This window comes from Ursus maritimus, unplaced genomic scaffold (assembly GCF_017311325.1).
Source record: "Ursus maritimus isolate PB19 unplaced genomic scaffold, ASM1731132v1 scaffold_14, whole genome shotgun sequence".
Classification (NCBI taxonomy): domain Eukaryota; kingdom Metazoa; phylum Chordata; class Mammalia; order Carnivora; family Ursidae; genus Ursus; species Ursus maritimus.
This window is the reverse complement of record NW_024423786.1, coordinates 49860695-49878687: the sequence shown is the minus strand read 5'-3', so window position 1 is coordinate 49878687 and position 17993 is coordinate 49860695. Positions and strand designations below refer to the sequence as shown.

The 17993-nt window shown below is 57.9% G+C and overlaps 3 protein-coding genes across 5 annotated transcripts in view; 1 reads left to right on the top strand and 2 right to left on the bottom strand.

Annotated features, from left to right (window-relative positions):
- The window catches only part of ATG4D (autophagy related 4D cysteine peptidase), a 5995-nt gene extending 614 nt beyond the window's left edge, over positions 1-5381 (top strand). The window contains exons 2-10 of one of the 2 annotated variants that reach the window (XM_040629347.1): positions 100-183; positions 260-433; positions 724-1000; positions 1075-1139; positions 2769-2899; positions 3827-3905; positions 3986-4062; positions 4145-4264; positions 4816-5381. In XM_040629347.1, the coding sequence (XP_040485281.1) occupies positions 100-183; positions 260-433; positions 724-1000; positions 1075-1139; positions 2769-2899; positions 3827-3905; positions 3986-4062; positions 4145-4264; positions 4816-4998 (1190 nt within the window). In that variant the 3' untranslated portion in view covers positions 4999-5381. Of the gene's footprint in view, positions 1-57; positions 184-259; positions 434-723; positions 1001-1074; positions 1140-2768; positions 2900-3826; positions 3906-3985; positions 4063-4144; positions 4265-4815 lie in introns of both variants that reach the window. The other variant, XM_040629346.1, reaches the window with a different exon arrangement.
- On the bottom strand, positions 5025-13729 carry KRI1 (KRI1 homolog). Its single transcript, XM_040629345.1, has 19 exons — positions 13570-13729; positions 13384-13457; positions 12495-12600; positions 12047-12164; positions 11737-11791; positions 11610-11659; positions 10990-11086; positions 10835-10912; positions 10442-10575; positions 10015-10141; positions 9812-9907; positions 9552-9722; positions 8414-8489; positions 8232-8320; positions 8020-8146; positions 7804-7934; positions 6783-6847; positions 6569-6667; positions 5025-5950 (listed from the first exon to the last, which is right to left on the bottom strand). Exons 1-19 carry the CDS (start codon positions 13661-13663, stop codon positions 5608-5610), a joined length of 2130 nt encoding a protein of 709 aa, XP_040485279.1. The 5' UTR covers positions 13664-13729; the 3' UTR covers positions 5025-5607.
- Positions 13730-14159: 430 nt separating this feature from the next.
- On the bottom strand, positions 14160-16736 carry CDKN2D (cyclin dependent kinase inhibitor 2D). Of its 2 annotated transcripts, XM_040629342.1 has the most exons (3): positions 16604-16736; positions 16170-16325; positions 14160-15155 (listed from the first exon to the last, which is right to left on the bottom strand). In XM_040629342.1, exons 2-3 carry the CDS (start codon positions 16308-16310, stop codon positions 14769-14771), a joined length of 528 nt encoding a protein of 175 aa, XP_040485276.1. In that variant the 5' UTR covers positions 16311-16325; positions 16604-16736; the 3' UTR covers positions 14160-14768. The 2 variants fall into 2 exon arrangements, with proteins under 2 accessions (XP_040485276.1, XP_040485277.1); XM_040629343.1 differs by lacking the exon at positions 16604-16736 and having other exon boundaries at positions 14160-15128; positions 16170-16535.
- Positions 16737-17993: the final 1257 nt, after the last annotated feature.

Below are 17993 nucleotides of genomic sequence, written 5' to 3'. Positions count from 1 at the left end.
GGGGAGGGGGTGGAAGCGCTGCTGCTGTCATAACTGTTATGTTACCTATCTGTCAAGCAAGTGCTTCATCTGGCTGGGTGCTGCCCCACGTCTCCCCAGGTTGGGCAGTCAAAAGCCGGACCAGCTTTAGCAAGATCTCCAGCGTCCACCTCTGTGGCCGCCGCTACCGCTTCGAGGGCGAGGGTGAGCTGATGGCCCCAGGCCAGGGTTGAGGGAGGCCTGGTGTTCCTGGTGGCAGCTGACAAGCCTGATTTTGTAGGTGACATCCAGCGTTTCCAGCGGGACTTTGTGTCCCGCCTGTGGCTCACATACCGCCGGGACTTCCCGCCCCTCGCTGGAGGCTGTCTGACCTCGGACTGTGGCTGGGGATGCATGCTGCGCAGTGGGCAGATGATGCTGGCCCAGGGCCTGCTGCTGCATTTCCTGCCCAGAGGTGAGCAGCGCAAGGCCAGGGCAAGGCCAGGGCGCCCTAGGAGTGTCCCGCCAAGCACAGGGCCGCAGGGTCAGAATTGTTTGTAAACTAAGCTTAAAGGTATGTGAGATTGTGTGCAAAGTGCGTTTTTGGGGGGGTGAGAGTTGATAAAATAAGTTGCAGGAATGTGAAAATTGTTGGTAAACCTGGGGTCACAGGAGCATTAGAATTGTACAGGAAGCATGAGCACATGGGAACTGTGCCCCCTTGCCCCACCGGCACCCTTTGACTCTGTACTCCATCCCCACCAGACTGGACATGGGCCGAGGGCTCAGCCCCGGGCCCCTCTGAGCCATCAGGGTTGGCCTCTCCCAACCGATACCATGGGCCTGCACGCTGGATGCCCCCGCGCTGGGCCCAGGGCACCCCTGAGCTGGAGCAGGAACGTCGGCACCGGCAGATAGTGTCCTGGTTCGCCGACCACCCCCAGGCCCCCTTTGGCCTACACCGGCTGGTGGAGCTTGGGCAGAGCTCAGGCAAGAAGGCGGGGGACTGGTATGGGCCATCTCTGGTGGCACACATACTCAGGTGAGGGCCGCTGCAGGGGACACGGGAGCCACTGGGTTCCCCCAGGCGCTCAGGCCTTCCCTGTCATCCCCCAGGAAAGCTGTGGAGAGCTGCTCAGAGGTCACCCGCCTGGTGGTGTATGTGTCTCAGGACTGCACAGGTAAGAGGCTGGAAACCAAGGTCCCAGAGTTCTCGCCCTGAGCCAGTCGCTCCCTCAGCTGCCTCTGAGGACCTGCCTTCCTCGGAGGCTGAAACGAGTTCTGGGGCAGAGGAAGCCTTGGAAAGGATTCGAGGCCCACACAGTGGCCTCTGGAGCCAGTAGAGGAAACTTTAGGGGCTTCTCTGCAAGTGAGAGAATAGAGGACGTAAGGACTTCCCTCTCTTAGGTCCAATTTACTCTTACTCTGTAAACGATTCTGACATGTACAAAAGTCTGCTCTCTGCCTCACAGGATTGTCGTAAGGATTGAGTCAGTAATACAAGTTAAACCCTTAGAGTAGTGCTTGTCACAGTGAGTGTTCACTAAATATTAGCTATTATTATTATTGTGCCCCACTATCCTCCAATTCAGTTTCTTTCTTTTTTTAAATATTTTATTTATTTATTTGACACAGAGAGAGAGAGAGAGAGAGCTCACACAAGCAGGCGGAGCAGCAGGCAGAGGGAGAGGGAGAAGCAGGCTCCCCACTGAGCAGGGAGCCCGATGCAGGACTCGATCCCAGAACCCTGGGATCATGACCTACGTGAGCCGAAGGCAGACACTTAACCAACTGAGCCACCCAGGTGCCCCTCCTCCAAATCAGTTTAAAGGGTCCTCGTTCATAAGAGTCTCAATGGTTTGGTGTCAGAGAATCTACAAAACCTACACATTTTTATATAAAATTGTAGTTGTTTGAGACAATATGTGATTTTCGCAGGTGGCCACTGTCTTAGTCCATTGGGGCTGCTGTACCAAAAACTCCACAGACGGGATGGCCTATAAATAACAGGAACTTGTTTCTCATAGTTCTGGGGGCTGGGAAGTCCAAGGTCAAGGCACCAGCAGATTCGGTGCCTGGCGGGGACCCACTTCCTGGTTCAGTTTGTCGTGTTCTCACATGGTGGAAGGGGCAGGCGAGCTGTCTGGTACTAATTTTTATATAGGTACTAATCCCACTCATGAGGGTTCCACCTTCATGACCTAGTCCCCTCCCAAAGGCCCCATCTTTTAATACCGTCACTTGGGGGATTAGAATTTCAGCATCTGAATGTTGGGGGGACACATGAATTCAGACCATAGCAGCTGTGTTTCCAGAGGGTTGAATACACTTTTCTGGGAGCCAGGAAGGGGCTTACCTAGCAGTAAGGGAGGAGGTGGGGGAATGGAGACCCGCAGATTGGATTTGAGGAGGAGGGACACACAGGGACATTCAGCTAAGGGGCAAACTGCTCGGCGCTCCCGTTTCCATATTGGCAAACTCATGCGCTGAGTAAGTAAAGACTAATCAGGCCTGGAACTGGGGAGGTGCTCTGGGCTACGGGGAAGGCTCTCTGCCTCCTCCTGGTTTTATGTTCTTCATCTAAATCTCAAGGCCTCAGTCACCATCTCTGTAAAGTGGGGATGTCTACACCTGCCTGGAGGCCCTGGAATCATTGGGGGGAGAGTTTGGGGTGAGTGGGGCACCAGAAAGACCACCTTTTCCACTGATGACAGGAGTGGGGCCCTACGAGGTTGCAAAGGCACGTGGAGGGCCACAGTCCGAGGCTGGGAGGGTGGGTAAGAATGTGACCTGCTGTGTTGTCCTTGCAGTGTACAAGGCAGATGTGGCACAGCTGGTGGCCAGGCCGGACCCCACGGCTGAGTGGAAGTCCGTGGTCATCTTGGTGCCAGTGCGGCTGGGCGGCGAGACTCTCAACCCTGTGTACGTGCCCTGTGTGAAGGTAGGTTCGGCCAGGCGCCACCAAGCCTCCCCGGGGACCGCGCAGGCGGCTTGGCTTGGGTCAGGTGTTTCTGCTTCCTTCATCTGTCCGTCTGTCATTCAGTAGTGAGGGAGTACCTCGTATGTGCCAAGCACCGTCCCAGCTGCTGGGTTTCAAAGGCACCGACGTAAATGTTCGTGCCCTCTGGGAGTGGACATTCTGCTGGGGGAAGGACAGACAGTGGATCCGAAACCAAACTGACACCAAACTGACAGCTGCGGCATTACACCTTCAATTCTAGAGGAAGGAAAACTAACACTTTGAAGGGCAGGGGGAGGGGGCGGCTGCAGCCTAGGAAAGCCCCTCTCCAGCCAGGGCGGATGGGCCAGAGTGCTCCAGGCAAAAGGAATGGCAAGGCTGGAAAAAACCCTGGGGTGTTTTCACTCAGAATAAAGGCCAAAGTTCTCCCTACAGCCCGCAAGGCTTTGTACCATGTCCCTGCCCGTGCCTTGACCTCATCTGTCCCCCCCCCTCCCTCCCACTTCTCTCTGCCCCGGCCACATGAACCTCCTCACTGTTCTCAGAACACACCGGCCTCAGGGCCTTTGTACTTGCGTTGCAGCTGCTTGGAGTGCTCTTTCCCCAAAGATGCACTTCTGACTCCCTCTCCGACCTCTTCCGGGTCTTCGCTGAAATGTCACCTCTCAGTGAGGCCTGACTCCCCCACTTAAAATTGCAAAGCCCTTTTCCCTTCTTTATTCTTCTCCCAGTGTTACTGCCTACTAACCCGTGGCAGAACTTACTCGTCTTGTTCCCTGTTCATCTCCTACATTGGAATGTCAGCTCCATGAGAAGGGCTGGGTTTACACACATTGGGGGTTTGCTGAGTGCTTCTCAAGGGACTGACAGCACCTGGAATACGCTCCCCACCCACTTTTCTCCCTGCAGGAGCTCCTGCGTTCAGAGCTGTGCCTGGGCATCATGGGGGGCAAGCCGCGGCATTCACTGTACTTCATCGGCTACCAGGGTAGGCCCACCCCATCCCGCTCCATCCCGCTCCCCCCACCCCGCCATTCCTTAGCCCCCCTCATGCCTCCACCCCTGCAGATGACTTCCTGCTATACCTGGACCCCCACTACTGCCAGCCCACTGTGGATGTCAGTCAGGCTGACTTCCCCCTGGAGGTGAGCCGGATGGGACCCCTGGGGTGGGGCTGGAAGGTGGAGGCGGCCAGGGCCCTGAGCTTCCCTCATTCGTACTCCCCAGTCCTTCCATTGCACCTCACCCCGAAAGATGGCCTTCGCTAAGATGGACCCAAGCTGTACGGTGGGGTTCTACGCTGGAAACCAGAAGGAGTTTGAGACACTCTGCTCAGAGCTGACCAGGGTGAGCCAGGAGTGGTGGAGGGTGGAGGGCAAGGGGCAGTGAGGGGGTAGAAGGGGAACAGAGAAACCTCGAGTCCAGCAGACCCTGGGGAATCAAGATTATCCTGCCCACAAGCTATAAAAGCCCAGGTATGACTGACTGGACCAAAAGGGCAGAAGAGGAAAAGTTAGGGACATCATTGCTTGAAGGACAGCTGCATCCGTGAGCTCAATGGTGGAACCTCTCTCCATCTCATGGCTCTACTGTCCCATCAGGCTTCACCCTTATAGTGGGAAGGGGTACCCACCTCCCTGTTCAGTGGAAAGGGAGCCCTACTTTCCCAGCAAATAAAGCAAAAATCCTAGGGTTGCTGTCCATTGGTCACACTGGGTCACGTGTCCATCACTGGGCCCGGGAATGGGAGGTGCTGATTGGCTGGCCTGGGTCATTGCCCTGGAGGGATGAAAGTTGAACTCAGGAAGTACCTGATAAATATACCTATTAGGATAATTATACCTGTAGGACAATAAATATGGTTTGGAGCTCAGCCACTCTCTCCCTCCTCCCGCCAGGTCCTCAGCTCCTCCTCGGCCACTGAGCGATACCCCATGTTCACCCTGGCTGAGGGCCATGCTCAGGACCACAGCCTGGACGACCTCTGCTCCCAGCTCTCCCAGCCAACACTGCGGCTCCCTCGCACGGGCCGGCTCCTCAAAGCCAAACGCCCAAGCTCTGAGGACTTTGTGTTTTTATAACGGGTGGGGTTGGGGGAGAAGATGCGCACTATTTATTTTTTTATTTATGTCATGCTGGGTGTGGGAGCTTGAAATCTGGAGGTGATGGGTCTTCCCCTTCTCACCCCTTTGACAAGTGCAGCTGAGACCAGTCCAGGAAACCTCGAACTGGGGGCCATCCAGTCAGGGGCAGAGCCAGTACGCCTGCCTCCAGCCAGCTGGGCCCTCCGCACAGGGCAGGGAGGGAGGGCTCCCGGACACCCACTCAGGGCCTGACTCAAGTACTGTAGTTTGCACTGGACCACCCGTGCCCCTCACTGGTCCCAAAGCCCCTATCCTGCCGAGGTCTAGGGGTGGTGGGGAGAACTGTGGCCACTGGGGGCTAATAAAGCCGTTTAACTTGACTGTGGCGATGGCTGGCCCAGCATTTGAGGGATGGGGTCCAAGGAGTGTCTCCAGGTGAGACGGTGGGGGAAGCCGGTTAGGTAGGCCTCAGCTTCCACATCTGTGAGACGGAAGACTTCTTTGCCCACGGGCAGATACAGGGTCCACACAGTCCATGAGGGAGATGTATCCAGGAGCTCAACTGGACGGGAGGAAGCCCAGGGGCCCCTGCCTGCTCCCTGGAGCTTAGGGGCCGCTCTTGGGACCCTGGGGCTTCCTCCGCTGCCGGCCCAGCTGGCGGAAGTGCAGCCGTTTGGGGTTGAGGCCAAAGGCCTGCAGTCTCTGGCGGCTAAACTCACGCCCACCGAATGTCACGGTGGGGCCCAGGAGACGTGCCTTCTTGCCCCTCCTCCGCCTCTGGGGGACCGGCTTCTGGGTGTGTGACATGGGGCCTGCTTCTTCCTGTGCTGGGGGGCGGCTCCCAGGCGGGGGCTGCTTCCCGCCGGCCCCATCGGGTGCCAGCAGCTGCCCCTGCGGGCCATCTTTGTCTCTCTGTGGCTTCCCTGTGGCTTCCTTAAGTGTCTCTGTCCTGAGGAGAAAAGGGGGGGCTCAGCCCAAGCTGGTCACGATTAGGCCTGTTCCTGAGCGCACATCCCCCAGTTTATGGAGGAGGAAAGGAGAGGCTCAGAGAGGCAAGGCAACAAATCAGGGGCCTGCCTGGGATTCAGACCCAAGTCTGACACCAAAACTGGGCCTTTTCTACTGAACCTGGGATTTGACTGTATTGCTAATCACTGGCATTTCGAGCCTGGGCCTATATAAGCTGTTCATGGAAATTGACTTACTGCAGCTTTCAATCAGCTCTGTGGTTCTATCACCCCTGCTTTGTAGATCAGGAAGTAATGGGCATAATAATAATACTAATACCTGTATGGTATTTCCTATGTTTTAGGCACTTTACATGAGTTAATTCACTTAATCCTCAAAAACCCAACAAGAACCAGCCATCTTAACCCCCTACCCCCATTTAAAAAATGAGAAAACAGGCCCAGAAAGGGCAAGGGCCTTGCCCCAGGCCACACAGCTGTGGCCCAGCCAGAATTTGAACCCAGGGATTGAGAAAGGAAGCCCCATTCCCCGGGGCCATGCAACAAATGGCTGGCGGAACGTGCCTCAAGCCCACCCTCCTCCAGCCAGTGACACTCACTCGTCTGGGCAAAGTGACTTGAAGATCTGCCTCTTTTTCCAGGAGTTCTGGGCCTTCTGGCTGTACGCCCTCTTGTCCTGCAGCTCCTCCTGCTCTGACCTGCGGGGGCCCGGCAGACACGCCTAGTGCCGGGCGCTTTGGGAGGTGTCCACGCTGCTGCCGGCCCGCTCCCCCCCACCCCCCACCCCCAGCACACCTGGCCCTGCCCAGTCACCTGTACATGCAGGTTTTCTTCAGGGAGCACCACCGGTTCAGCTCTTTGTCATCGGCAGCCAGGATCTGCACGGGAAGGGGGGGGTCCAGCCGTGTGAGCTCGGGGTTGGGGGTGCGGGGGCCTGGCTCTCTCAGCTTTAGCCGCCTCACTGGTCAAAGGCGGGTCATGCTACTGCCACTCGGCAGGGATGTCACCATAGCAGGAGAGGACTGATTTCTGTGGGGCCACTGGATGTTTTTGGCAGTGGGCATCAGATGGGGAAACTGAGGCTTGGCAAGGCAATCCTTGCCCTAGGTCACATGATCGGGAAGTGGCTGATTTCAGATTCCAGTTTGGGCGCAGGGGTCCTAGAGCCTCACTCGGATGGTCCCAGCAGCCTCAGGACAGGCAAGGGGCTGTGCGCCCATGGCCAGGTCTGCCAATTACAGATGAGGCCAAGGATCCAAACTGCAGGCCTCAGTTTCCTCATCTAGCAGGTGGGCAAGCCCCTTAGAAACTACTGAAAGGTTGCTGGGAAGACTGAACGCAGAAGGTATAAGCTCCATTAACGTCGGCTTTGCTGGCCACGAACGTGAGGCTCCCACAGCCACCATGGCTAAGGGGTGAGCACCGCTGCAGGAGCACACCCGCTCACCTCAGCTCCCCAGGCACAACGTGGGGGCTGTTACTAGGCCCATTTTATAGATGGGGAAACGGAGGCACAGCATGCTAGATCACAGTTGAGGAGTGGCCACAGTAGGATTTGAATCCGGGCCATCTGTTTCCAGAGCCCACCCAGTCTTAACGGCCACCCAACTGCGGATATTCGGTAATAGATTAAAAAGTAGTACATAAGGCGTGTTCTACGGGCAAAGCGCTGTGTGAAGCCCCGGCCTCTGAGGCCGTCTGAGGCAGGGAACGTTAGCAGTACGGTTGTTTTCCAGATGAACAAATGGGGGTTGCAGCATCTGCTGGCTGCACACTCCCTCTTGCCCACGGGGCACCCCCCACCCCCGGGCTGGGCACCATTCTGGGGCCCCACCTCCTCAGTGCTCAGCCCGAAGTCGCAGGGAACCACGGTGCGGTACTTAAAGCGACAGGGCAGGTCATCAACGATGTCCTCGTAGTCCAGCCGGTAATACTCGTCCAGGTACTCCTCGAACGTCTTGTCTCCTGCGCAGGGTGGGAGCCAGGCTGCCAGGGTGTGCCAGGCCCATCGGAGCCCCTGCCCGCCCCCCGCCACCAGCCCGGGCCTCACCAGGGTCGAACACGGGCTTTTCCTGCCCCACGGCCGCAGCGAAGGGTGACTTGCGCTTCTTCTTGCCCGTTAGGGGGGCCTCACGCAGCTTTTTCCGCGGCTGGCTGGGGTCGTAGTCAGCATCCATCTGCCGAGACGCAAAGGTCAGACCAGCCCCCGGGAGGGGGGCCCCACTTACCCCCCGGGGTCCCCCCTCTGCCTATGGCACCTACATTGAAGTCGGGGTCCTCACAGTGCAGCTCCTGCAGGTTCCAAGCTCCCCCCTGCTCCGGCCCAGCCCATGTGTCCCAGTTCCAGTCATCTGTTTCCAGAGGACACAGAGGTAGGGGGTCAGGGCAGAACTCCAGCCTTCAGACCCAGCAGCTCCCCCAGGCTGGTGGCCCGGTGACCTCACCTTCAAGCCCTTCTTCTTCTTCAAACTGCGGCTTCTCCTCCTCCATGGTACCATAGTACTCGTCCCCAAAACATCTCTGCAGGGTCAGGGCCAGGAGGGTCAGCAAGGCCCACTCCCCCCAGACGGTGTTACTCCTACACCTTACATGGCTCCCAGCACCCTCCAGACCTAGCTGCTGACTGGGGTACACGCCCCAGTACCCACCTGCTGCACTGGTTACCATCCTGTTCCACAGAGCTGTAGTTCTTTCCCACCCCACAGGCCTCTGCCCCCGCGGGACCCCCCACCTGGTACACTCCCTCCCCCCCTCTCTGCCCAACTCCTGCTCAGGCCTCAGCTGCCCGCCCTGACCCGCTCACCACCACGCCCGACAAAGTCGATCGAGGACTCCTCTAAGACCCCACCTCCCCCTGCACGTCACCATCACCACTCGGACCGCTGGGGGCCGTAACTGGACAGTTAAGGGCCTGCCATTAGACCGGGAGCTCTAGGAGGGCACGGACTGCTCTGTGCCCACCAGGCTGGTTCTTGCCATTCCATGAGCTCCAAGACGGCTGAAACGGTTGGGCCCTTGATGGAACCCCAGCACCCAGGGCGCGTCTGGCAAAGGCAGATATTGCAAACTATGTCATTTATGAAGCACCTACTATGTGCCCACTGCTGGGCTGTGTCTCACTGCATTCTCGCAAGCACCCCAAGACACAGAAACTACCTCCATTTTACTGAGAAACTGAAGCCTACACAACCTGTCTCCTCCCCTGATCTCGCAGACTTGGTCAGGGGTCTCTTTGGGGTTCCCGGGGTCCCCGCTTTCCCCATACAGCCCTACTGCCTGTTTCCATGGCCCGATGCTATGCCCCCTCAAACCCAACAATAAACATTAATGGCAACAAGTTTCAAGGAAGCACAGCTACCCCCTGTTCCTTGAGCCTTACCAATCTTATGCGTATTTCTCTCAGGCTATCCTTACAACAGCCCTGAGGTAGACAGTATGGCTGAACCCACTTTACAGACAGGGACACACGCCCAGAGACGTCAAGTCACTTCTCTGAGGCCACACAGCTAGGAAACAGCCGCGGATTCCAGAGCCTTGTCCCAAGCAGCACCGGCTGGCTGGGGTGGGGTGCAGGGGCCGCACCTGCATGAGCTGGTCATGCCGGCTGGGGTCGAAGTCGTCCTCGAGGTCCCGCTCCTCAAAGCCCAGCGTCTCATTGCCTGTGACCTGCCGCAGCCTCTCCAGCTTGGCCAGAATCTCCTTCCTTTTCAGGTTCTTCAGCTGCTTGAGCTCTTCCCGCTTCTTCGCCTTCTCCTGCGGGTGGCAGGCCAGGGGGAGAGGGAGGGCATGGGCTCTCCCTGCAGGGTGGGCAGCCCTCCCCAGCCTGGCACCCCCACACTCACCCTCTTCTTTCGCTCCCGAGTCTCCTCTCTCCTCTCCTTCCTGCGCTCATCCTTGCGGCGCACAGAGGACACGATGCTTCGAGGGTAGGTCTTGACCTATGGGCAGCAGGGGAGCCCACAAGGGCCACAGAGATGATTCTGGGCTCTCCCGGCCTGGGCCCCAAGGCCTGGGTCCCCCCCCAGCCCCCGCCCCAGTCCCACACCAAGGCTGAGTCTGGCTCCTCGAAGCGGAAGTTGTACTTGTGCTCAAAGTCCTCCTGCTTCTTCAGAAACAGCTCCCCCTCATCTGAGGAATCGTCCACAGCTAGCTGGACCGGGAGGCTGGGGCCCCTGAGGGACAAAACGGGACAGGGCTGGGGGTCAGCCAAGGCCCTGCCCTCCTGTGTACCAGCTGTGTTAACGCACTGAATCCTCACAAGAGCCCTACTTTGGGGCACCCCCATTTTACAGATAGGGAAATTGAGGCACAAAGTCCAGTGACAGGGCCACCTAGCTCCAGAGCCCACATGCCGCAGGTCTTCCTCACAGAACAGTAACTCTGCTATCATCTGTGTGAAAAAGTAAACGCCTGGTGCCCTTTGCCCTCTGGCTAGCACTCACTCCAGGCCCCTGGGGCACACGGTTGCTCACCCTTCCTCCTCCTCTTCCTCCTCTTCCTCTTCCTCGCCTTCCTCCTCCTCATAGCGTTTGTTGAGGATATAATCCCGCAGGAACCGCTCTCCTTCATCCAGCTCTGGGTCATTCCAATATTCCTTGAGGTGAGTCTGGGGGTGAAGGGGGTACAGGACCCCGGTCAGGGACTTGTGGGCAGGGAAGGAGGGTGGGCTTGGGCTCCATGTGGACTTAAGTAACTGAAACTTCGCAGCCAGACTGTAAAGTAGGGGGATAACCTCCGTCTTACAAAAGTAGAAAACGGCGCCCACAGAGGGGCACACCCCATCTTCAGATTATGGGCTCATGGCTACTCCCTCAAGGACTGGTTTCCACAAAAAGCCTGGAGATGAACCAGACGTAAGAACTCACCAGTTCTTTCAGCATGTCAGGGTTGTGAATCTCCTTCTGCCCCTTCAGCCACTCCACATAGTCCGCGTCCTCCTGGGCCTGAGGGCGGGCCAGCACTGAGGGTCTGGGGACCCCTTCCTGCCATCAACCCCCAGCCAACCAGCCCTAGCACCCACCTTCTCCTCCCTGGTTTTTGCACGTTTCTGTAGCAACCCAGAGCCACCTTCCCCGGCACTGTCCTCATCGTCACTGTCCTCCACGAATGCCCGGAAGCTGTCCGTGGGAGAGAATACGGCTCAGGAGACGCAACCTGGTCTCTGCCCCCAGTTCCAAGATGAACCCTGTTTTATTTTTTTATTTTTATTTTTTTTAAAGATTTTATTTATTTATTTGACAGAGATAGAGACAGCCAGCAAGAGAGGGAACACAAGCAGGGGGAGTGGGAGAGGAAGAAGCAGGCTCATAACGGAGGAGCCTGATGTGGGGCTCGATCCCGGAACGCCGGGATCACGCCCTGAGCCGAAGGCAGACGCTTAACGACTGTACCACCCAGGCGCCCCAAGATGAACCCTGTTTTAAGTCCTGAGCTCGCCTCAACAAGCTCAGAGCAGTGCTGTGACATAGAGGGCATCATCAACCCCGTTTAACAGATGCGGAAACTAAGGCACAGAAACACTAAGTGACGTGCCCAAGGGCACACAGCCGTGAAGTAACAGAGGTGGACTTGAACCCAGGCCTGTCCAATCCCAGAGCCTCAAAACCGACCCATCTGGCCATTCAGCCGGCCCAGGCTTACCTTTCCTTGAGCTGTTTCTGTTCTTCTACATAACTTTGCGACGAGATCTGCTGCAGAGAGAGTGACGTGGGCCTCGGGCCCAGCCCCAGGCCCCTCAGCCCCCAACCGGGGCCTCCACCCCACCTACCTGGAATCTCTGATCAGAGGTCTCTGCGTCTGAATTTTCCTCATCGACGTATTTGCTGTGCAAGGATGAATGGGGGCTTCAGAACAGGACTCCCCACGGCTCATCTGTCCCCACAGGGCGGGGAGCTGTTACGAGCAGCAGTCAGGGGGCGGGGCGGTGCTGGTGGATCACGGGCTCCCTCAATCCCGGGTGAGTCACCACCGGGAGTCACCACCAGCTTCTTCCCACCTCTTCTAAGACCCCCATGCGTCCACCTGCCCTGGGAAGGCTTGGGGGAGGGGTGGGGTGGGGAGGCAGGATCTCTCCTCACCCCTCTTTCTCCAAGATAACCTTCCTTTCATAGTCCTTCAGGTACATAGGCTGCATTTTCTTTGGTTTCTCTTTGGCCGCGGGCACTTCCTCAGCTTCCTCGCTCTCCGAGGACGATACTGTCAGGTTACCAGAAGACACCTGCCATCACCCACAACCCCCTTCCTTCCCCAGGCAGAGAATCCCACAGGGCGGGGCCAGGGTCAGACCACGATTTCACACAGCACACTTGTGCTACATGGTGGTAGCTGGCTGTGCTCACTCGGTAACTCACGCTTTGCCCAGTGCCAAGCACACAGTCATTATTAACAAGTAATAACCTAAAACGCTCTGCTAAGCACTTTCCGCATAGAACACAGAACATATATGGTATAAGGGTTCATTAAGTAGTCACAAAAACCAGCAAGGCAATGAGGAAACCCAGGCCTTAGGGAAGAGCAGCCCCAGACCTGTTTTCTGATAGAAGGTGGCATCCTTCTCATAAATACGGGGGTCCTTCTTCTTCAACAAGGAGAGAGTCCTGTAAAAGTCACGCTCTTGCTGGGGGTCAAATTCCTAAGACATGAAAAGGATGAGGGATTGACTTCAGAAGGGAGATGGTGCGAGCCCTGGTGGAGGCTGGGGGGCACTAAGTAACAAGGGCAGGTGGGCTGCGAGGGTGCGGAAATTAGGGTGGAGGGAGGGGCATACATTAGGAAGAAAGAGAAGGGATCCAGGTGGACAGAGGCAGGTTGGGGGCTGGAGGGTGGGTAAGAGGGGCGATGGGATGATGTGAAACAGGTGGCGGAGGAAGAGGGGCCCTCATGGGGTGGACTGGGGCGGGCCACACAGAGGTACTGGAGCTGAGACAGAGGAAGGTAATGGGCAAGGGGACTTCCTGGGGACAAAGGATTGACATGGGGGCTGGTGAGCAGAGACGACATATGTGGGACAGCAGGCAGGGGCTGGGCTGCACAGTGAAGCCCCCAAGAAGAACAGGGCTGATGTGAGAAGGTGAGTGCCCCATGTGGCAGAGGGATGTTCCACTTCAGGGACTGAGTCGCGCCCTGATAAGTAGTTAAGCTCTTGAGGATGAAAGAGTGGACACCGCGGTCGCACCTCAACATCAGGATGGGGAGATGGATGGTGGTGGGAGACGGGAAGTAGGGGGGCACTTGGTCACCCCCTGGGGATGGAGAGGGCGCTATGTGTCCTTCATAGGATTAGGAAGAGGAGGATGAAAACTCCCGCAGGGTGAAATAGGGTTTGGGGCTAGCCGCCGTCTGTATATCGGGGTTGGGAAGCGGTGTGGGGCTTAGATGCTTCCCGAATGTACGGCACCGGGGTGAGAAAGCTCACCACGCGCTCGTCGCTAGAGTCGGACTCAGTGCTGGAGTCGCCGCCGCTGTCCCGGTCCCCGTAGAGATCTTTAACTGCGGAGCACAGATGGGAGCCCCCTAGATCAGCGTGGTGGACCAGATGAACCCCCACTTCCCGACGACCCAGCACGCGCCGCCGCTCCGCGCTCATGCGCCCCGCACTCACGCCGCTGCAGCTCCTCGCGCTCCCGGTAGCGGCCGTACCGCGCAGCAAACGCCGCGTTTACACGAAGGGGCGACGACCCGCGCGGTTCCGGCATGGCGGCTCTGCGGCCCACTGCGCACGCGTGTGGCGAGTGTCCCAAAAGAGGCGGAGCTACTCTCGGCCCCGGCCCCCGCGAGCCTCAGAGGAGGCGGAGCCTCGCAGGCCGCGCCTCATCCCGTCCCCAGGCTTTCCGGGATCCCTTACGCCGTGCGACCACAATCCCCGCCCGCAAGTCACGCCTCTGCGGGTCAGACTGCAGCCACCGCCCACTCCCTCCCTCCCCGCCCCCGCCCGGGGCTCCCGGCACCCAGCTGACATCTGGGGGCCCTTTCTCCACTCGCGGTTTCCTGCCTCCCTTCCGTTCCGACAGCGTAAACCGCTGCCCCACCCAGCTCACTCACCTCTGGCACCCTGGGAATTACCACTCTCTCCCCTCCCCCAAAGCATCCACGATCTGCGATCCCCCCAACCCCGCGACCTCCCCACTCCCCACAAACATACTGGACGCGCGGCTCTCCATCGCAGACTCAAAAATCAGAAGCCACCAGCTCTGTGATCATTCACAAGTCTTAATTTAATGGGTAAAAACATTAAGTTATCACACAACAATTTTTTTCCCACAAAGCTTAATAAATAGAATCTCTTTTTTTAAACGCTGTACAAGAGACTGGAAACCAAGCTTCCAACAAAATATGAATGAACTCATACTACCCTTTTATTGATTTGAAACACTCCCCCCTCCCCCTCCCCGTGCCTGAAAGCAGTGTGCACACTTGAGGTCTCTCTGTGGGTACAGCCAGCCAAGGTCACCAGGTTCCAGGAGCGCTGGAAGCGATGACCTCACTCTGGGGCTGGGGCTTTAAACACTCTGCCCTTGGGCGTCTGCAGCCCCAGCAATCTGAGGCGCAGAGAAAACTGAACCGTTTTGATGGCTGTTGTCTGCAGGAGCCCTTCTCTGCCCAACACATCAAAAGGGGTGAGAAAAACAAATGAGAAATGTCCCTCAAACACACACACCCGGCAAATGAACACCAACAAGCCACAAACTGGTGCCCCTCCCCTTACGACAGTGGGCAGAAGTGAGGGGAGAAAGTGTTTCTTCTCTCCTCTTTTGACACAGAACCCCGCTGGGTCCTGTTGCTGGAGTGGGCGGCCCCAGGTCACAGCAGTACCACCGTGTGCCCCTGCAGTATGTCCATGAGATCCTGAGCCCCTATCCCCTGGGCCAGCTCCAGGGGTGTGAGTCCCCTGGCGTCCCTGTGATGGAGATCAGACTCGGTAGCCAGGAAGCTGACCACAGCCGTGTGGCCCTCTCGCACTGCCAGATGGATGGGGAGCGCCCCAGTGCCATCAGGCACGTTGACATCAGCACCGTGCTCTACCAAAACCTTCAGGGTGTCCAGGAATCCAGTGCGCGCTGCATCATGGGTTGGAGTAGTGCCGGTGGTGTCCTGGACATTGGGGCTGGCACCTTGCTTGAGGAGCTCCAAGGCAATGGTGGGGCTGCCAAACATCATGACCTGTGTGGGGGCCGAAGGTAAGGGGTCCTGAAGGAGAGGTTCCAGGAAAAGGGGGTCACTGAAGAGAGGAGTCATTCAAGAATAGGGAAGATGAGAGGTCTTCTAAAGAATGGGGAAACCCCAGGGAACACAAGCTCTCAGACAGCTGTTTGATACCCCAGAGAAAGACATCTCCTGGGAATAGGGACCCCCAAAAAGTTGGTCACCCCCTAAGGATAAGACAATCGTCTAGGGAATAGCCTGCATGGAAACTTTCAAGGAACCTAAGACCCTCGCCAGGGAAGCAGAGACACACCCCATCCCATAGGGGAAATCATTAGGAAATATGGAACCCCCCCAGGAAATAGGGCTCATAGAATGAAAACTGTCCCCAAAGAACTTGACAGCCGACTGAAGGGAAAACAGATGCCCAGGGAATTTGAAACCCCTTCTCCAATTAATAGCTCCTCCTATATAGTGGGGATGCTCTCCAGGGTACTTGACTCCCTTAAGAAACGGGGTTCTCCTGTGAAATGCCCCCCAAGGGAATAAGGACGCCCATGCAATGTGTAACTGTGCCCCCATTAGGACTTCCCTTAATAAACCAGGAATCTGGGGGAGCAAATAGACCCAGGAATGGAGATCTCCCCCAAGTAACTGGATACCTCTCAGAGAACCCTCCAGAAATGGGGATTCCCTGGACACATGAATCCTTTCCTCCAGTGATTGGATCCCCCCACAGAAGCTCCAGGAAACAAGAGCCATTCCTATGAAACCAGGATCCAAAGAAACTGAACTCACACCACGGAATAAGAACCTCCCCAGGGAAGCTGAATCCTCTGCACCCAGAGAATAAGAAATTCTCCAGAGAAGATGGAAAGTCCTCCCCTCCCCCAATCTAACCCCATCCACCACCCACCCACGAAAAGGGACATCAGGAAGCAACATCGGCCCAGAGAAAAAGGATGGGATCCGCAGTCAGCCACCACCGCGACCAGGAAACGTAAGGGAAAGGGTCTGGGGTCCCAGCCCCGCACTCGCGCCGCGCCGGCCGGGCCTCACCTGCAGCGCCGTCTTGCCGAAGCGGTTCAGGGCGTCGGGGTGCACCAGCTCGCGGTGCAGAAGGCGGCGCACCTCCTGCACGTCGCCTCGGGCCGCGGCCCCGCTCAGCCGGTCGCCGGCGCGGACCTCCTCCAGCAGCATGTCGACACTGGCAGCCTGCAAAGCCCCCCGCCCCACCCCGGCGCCGTCAGTGCGGGGAAAGCCACCGAAGCAGGCCCGAAGACCCCTTCCGCGGCGCACCTGGCCTGTGCGAGGCTCCCAGCCCGGCTCAGCGGTTGGCTCTCCGGCGCGACCCCCGCCCTCCCAGCGGGCTCCTCCCCCTGTCGGCCAGTGGGTCGCCAGGGGCTGGGAGCCCGGCCCAACCCTCCGCCGCCCGCCCGGCCTGGCCGGGCCCGGCGCCCGCCCCTTGGGGGCCGGGTCACCCCCCAACTCACCCTCCCTCCTCCTAGACGCCTGTTCTGAGGCGGCGTCGGCGCCGCTGCCAAGCTGGCCGTCAGGGGGCGGTGCCAGCGCGCTTGAGGCCCCGCCCCGAACGCCGCGGATTTGTTTTCTTACGAACTCGCTACACTGTAGCCCAGGCGCATTGCCCGGCGCGCGACCCGGCGGCGTCCCGCCCACGCGGCCAGCGCAGCCAATGGCCACGCGTCGCTGGGGGAGTTTTACGCTCCGGCAGGGGCGGTGCCGCCCCTGATTGGCCGAGCCGCGGCGACCGGTGGACCGCCGGCAATGGCGGGGTTTTCGGTTTTCAAACTCGCCAGGCGGGCGGGAAAGGGAGCCGGTTTAACTGACCCGCGGGAGAAAGGTCAGGGGCATGGAAGCGCGGGCTGCCCCGGGACCTCAGCACCTCTGAGAGGAAGGGAGGCAGGGCTGGGGCAGTCCAGTCCGGAGTTTCACCATTCAGTCACGCGATAAGCATTTATTAGCCCTTACTATGTGCAGAGCGCTTTATTTCATTCACTCGCCCACTGTGTGTTGGAACCTGTCCCGGCGCTGGGGAGCGCACATTCAGGCAACTACATAATTTTAGATAGCGTTAAGCACCGTCAAGAAAATAAAACGGGAAAATGGGGTGGGTGAGAAGGAATCACATTCTGGCTCAGATTGAACCAAACCTGGTACAGCAAATGCCACGGTGAGGACAAAACTTCACGCTGCAAGCTGCAGCCGCCACGTGGACGAGCCTGGGAGGCGGGAGTCGAGGTCGGAGGCGGCTGCTACAGATGCCTGTATTCAAACATTTACTGGGCACCCTCTGTGTACTAGGCGTGCAACTGGAAAGCGAGCCAGCCAGGGGTTCCCGCTGCAGGACCCCCACCCTTTAGGTGGGGAGAAGACAGTAATTAAATCTTTTCAGAGTGGTGAACGCTACAGAGGTAATTAAGCAGGTGATAGTTTCTTGGGAAAGGAAGGCCGTTGAAATAGAGAGGTCAGGGAGGGCCACTCCGAGGAGGTGACGTTTGTGACCTGAAAGTGAGGGAAGGAGCCTTGTGAATATCTGGAGGGAAAGCATGCCAGGTGAAGGGCATTACAGATGAGATGGCCGAGGTGGGAGCACCTGTTGTGCACAGGAAGCGTGAGGACTAGAGGGGGAGACGGGAGGAGGTGAGGACAGGTTAAGTGGAGGGAGGAGTAGCGCAGATCAGGCTTGTGGACTGCAGTAAGCACTTGACTTTTTACTTTTCACAAGGGAACCGTGGGACGGTTCTGAGAATCATGATCAGGCTTAGAAGTTAAGAGGCGCCCCCTGGCTGCTACAAGGGAAACTGATGCTGGTGGAACACAGCTGGAGCCAGGGCCCAAGGAGCGAGGGGGGAAACGGCACCG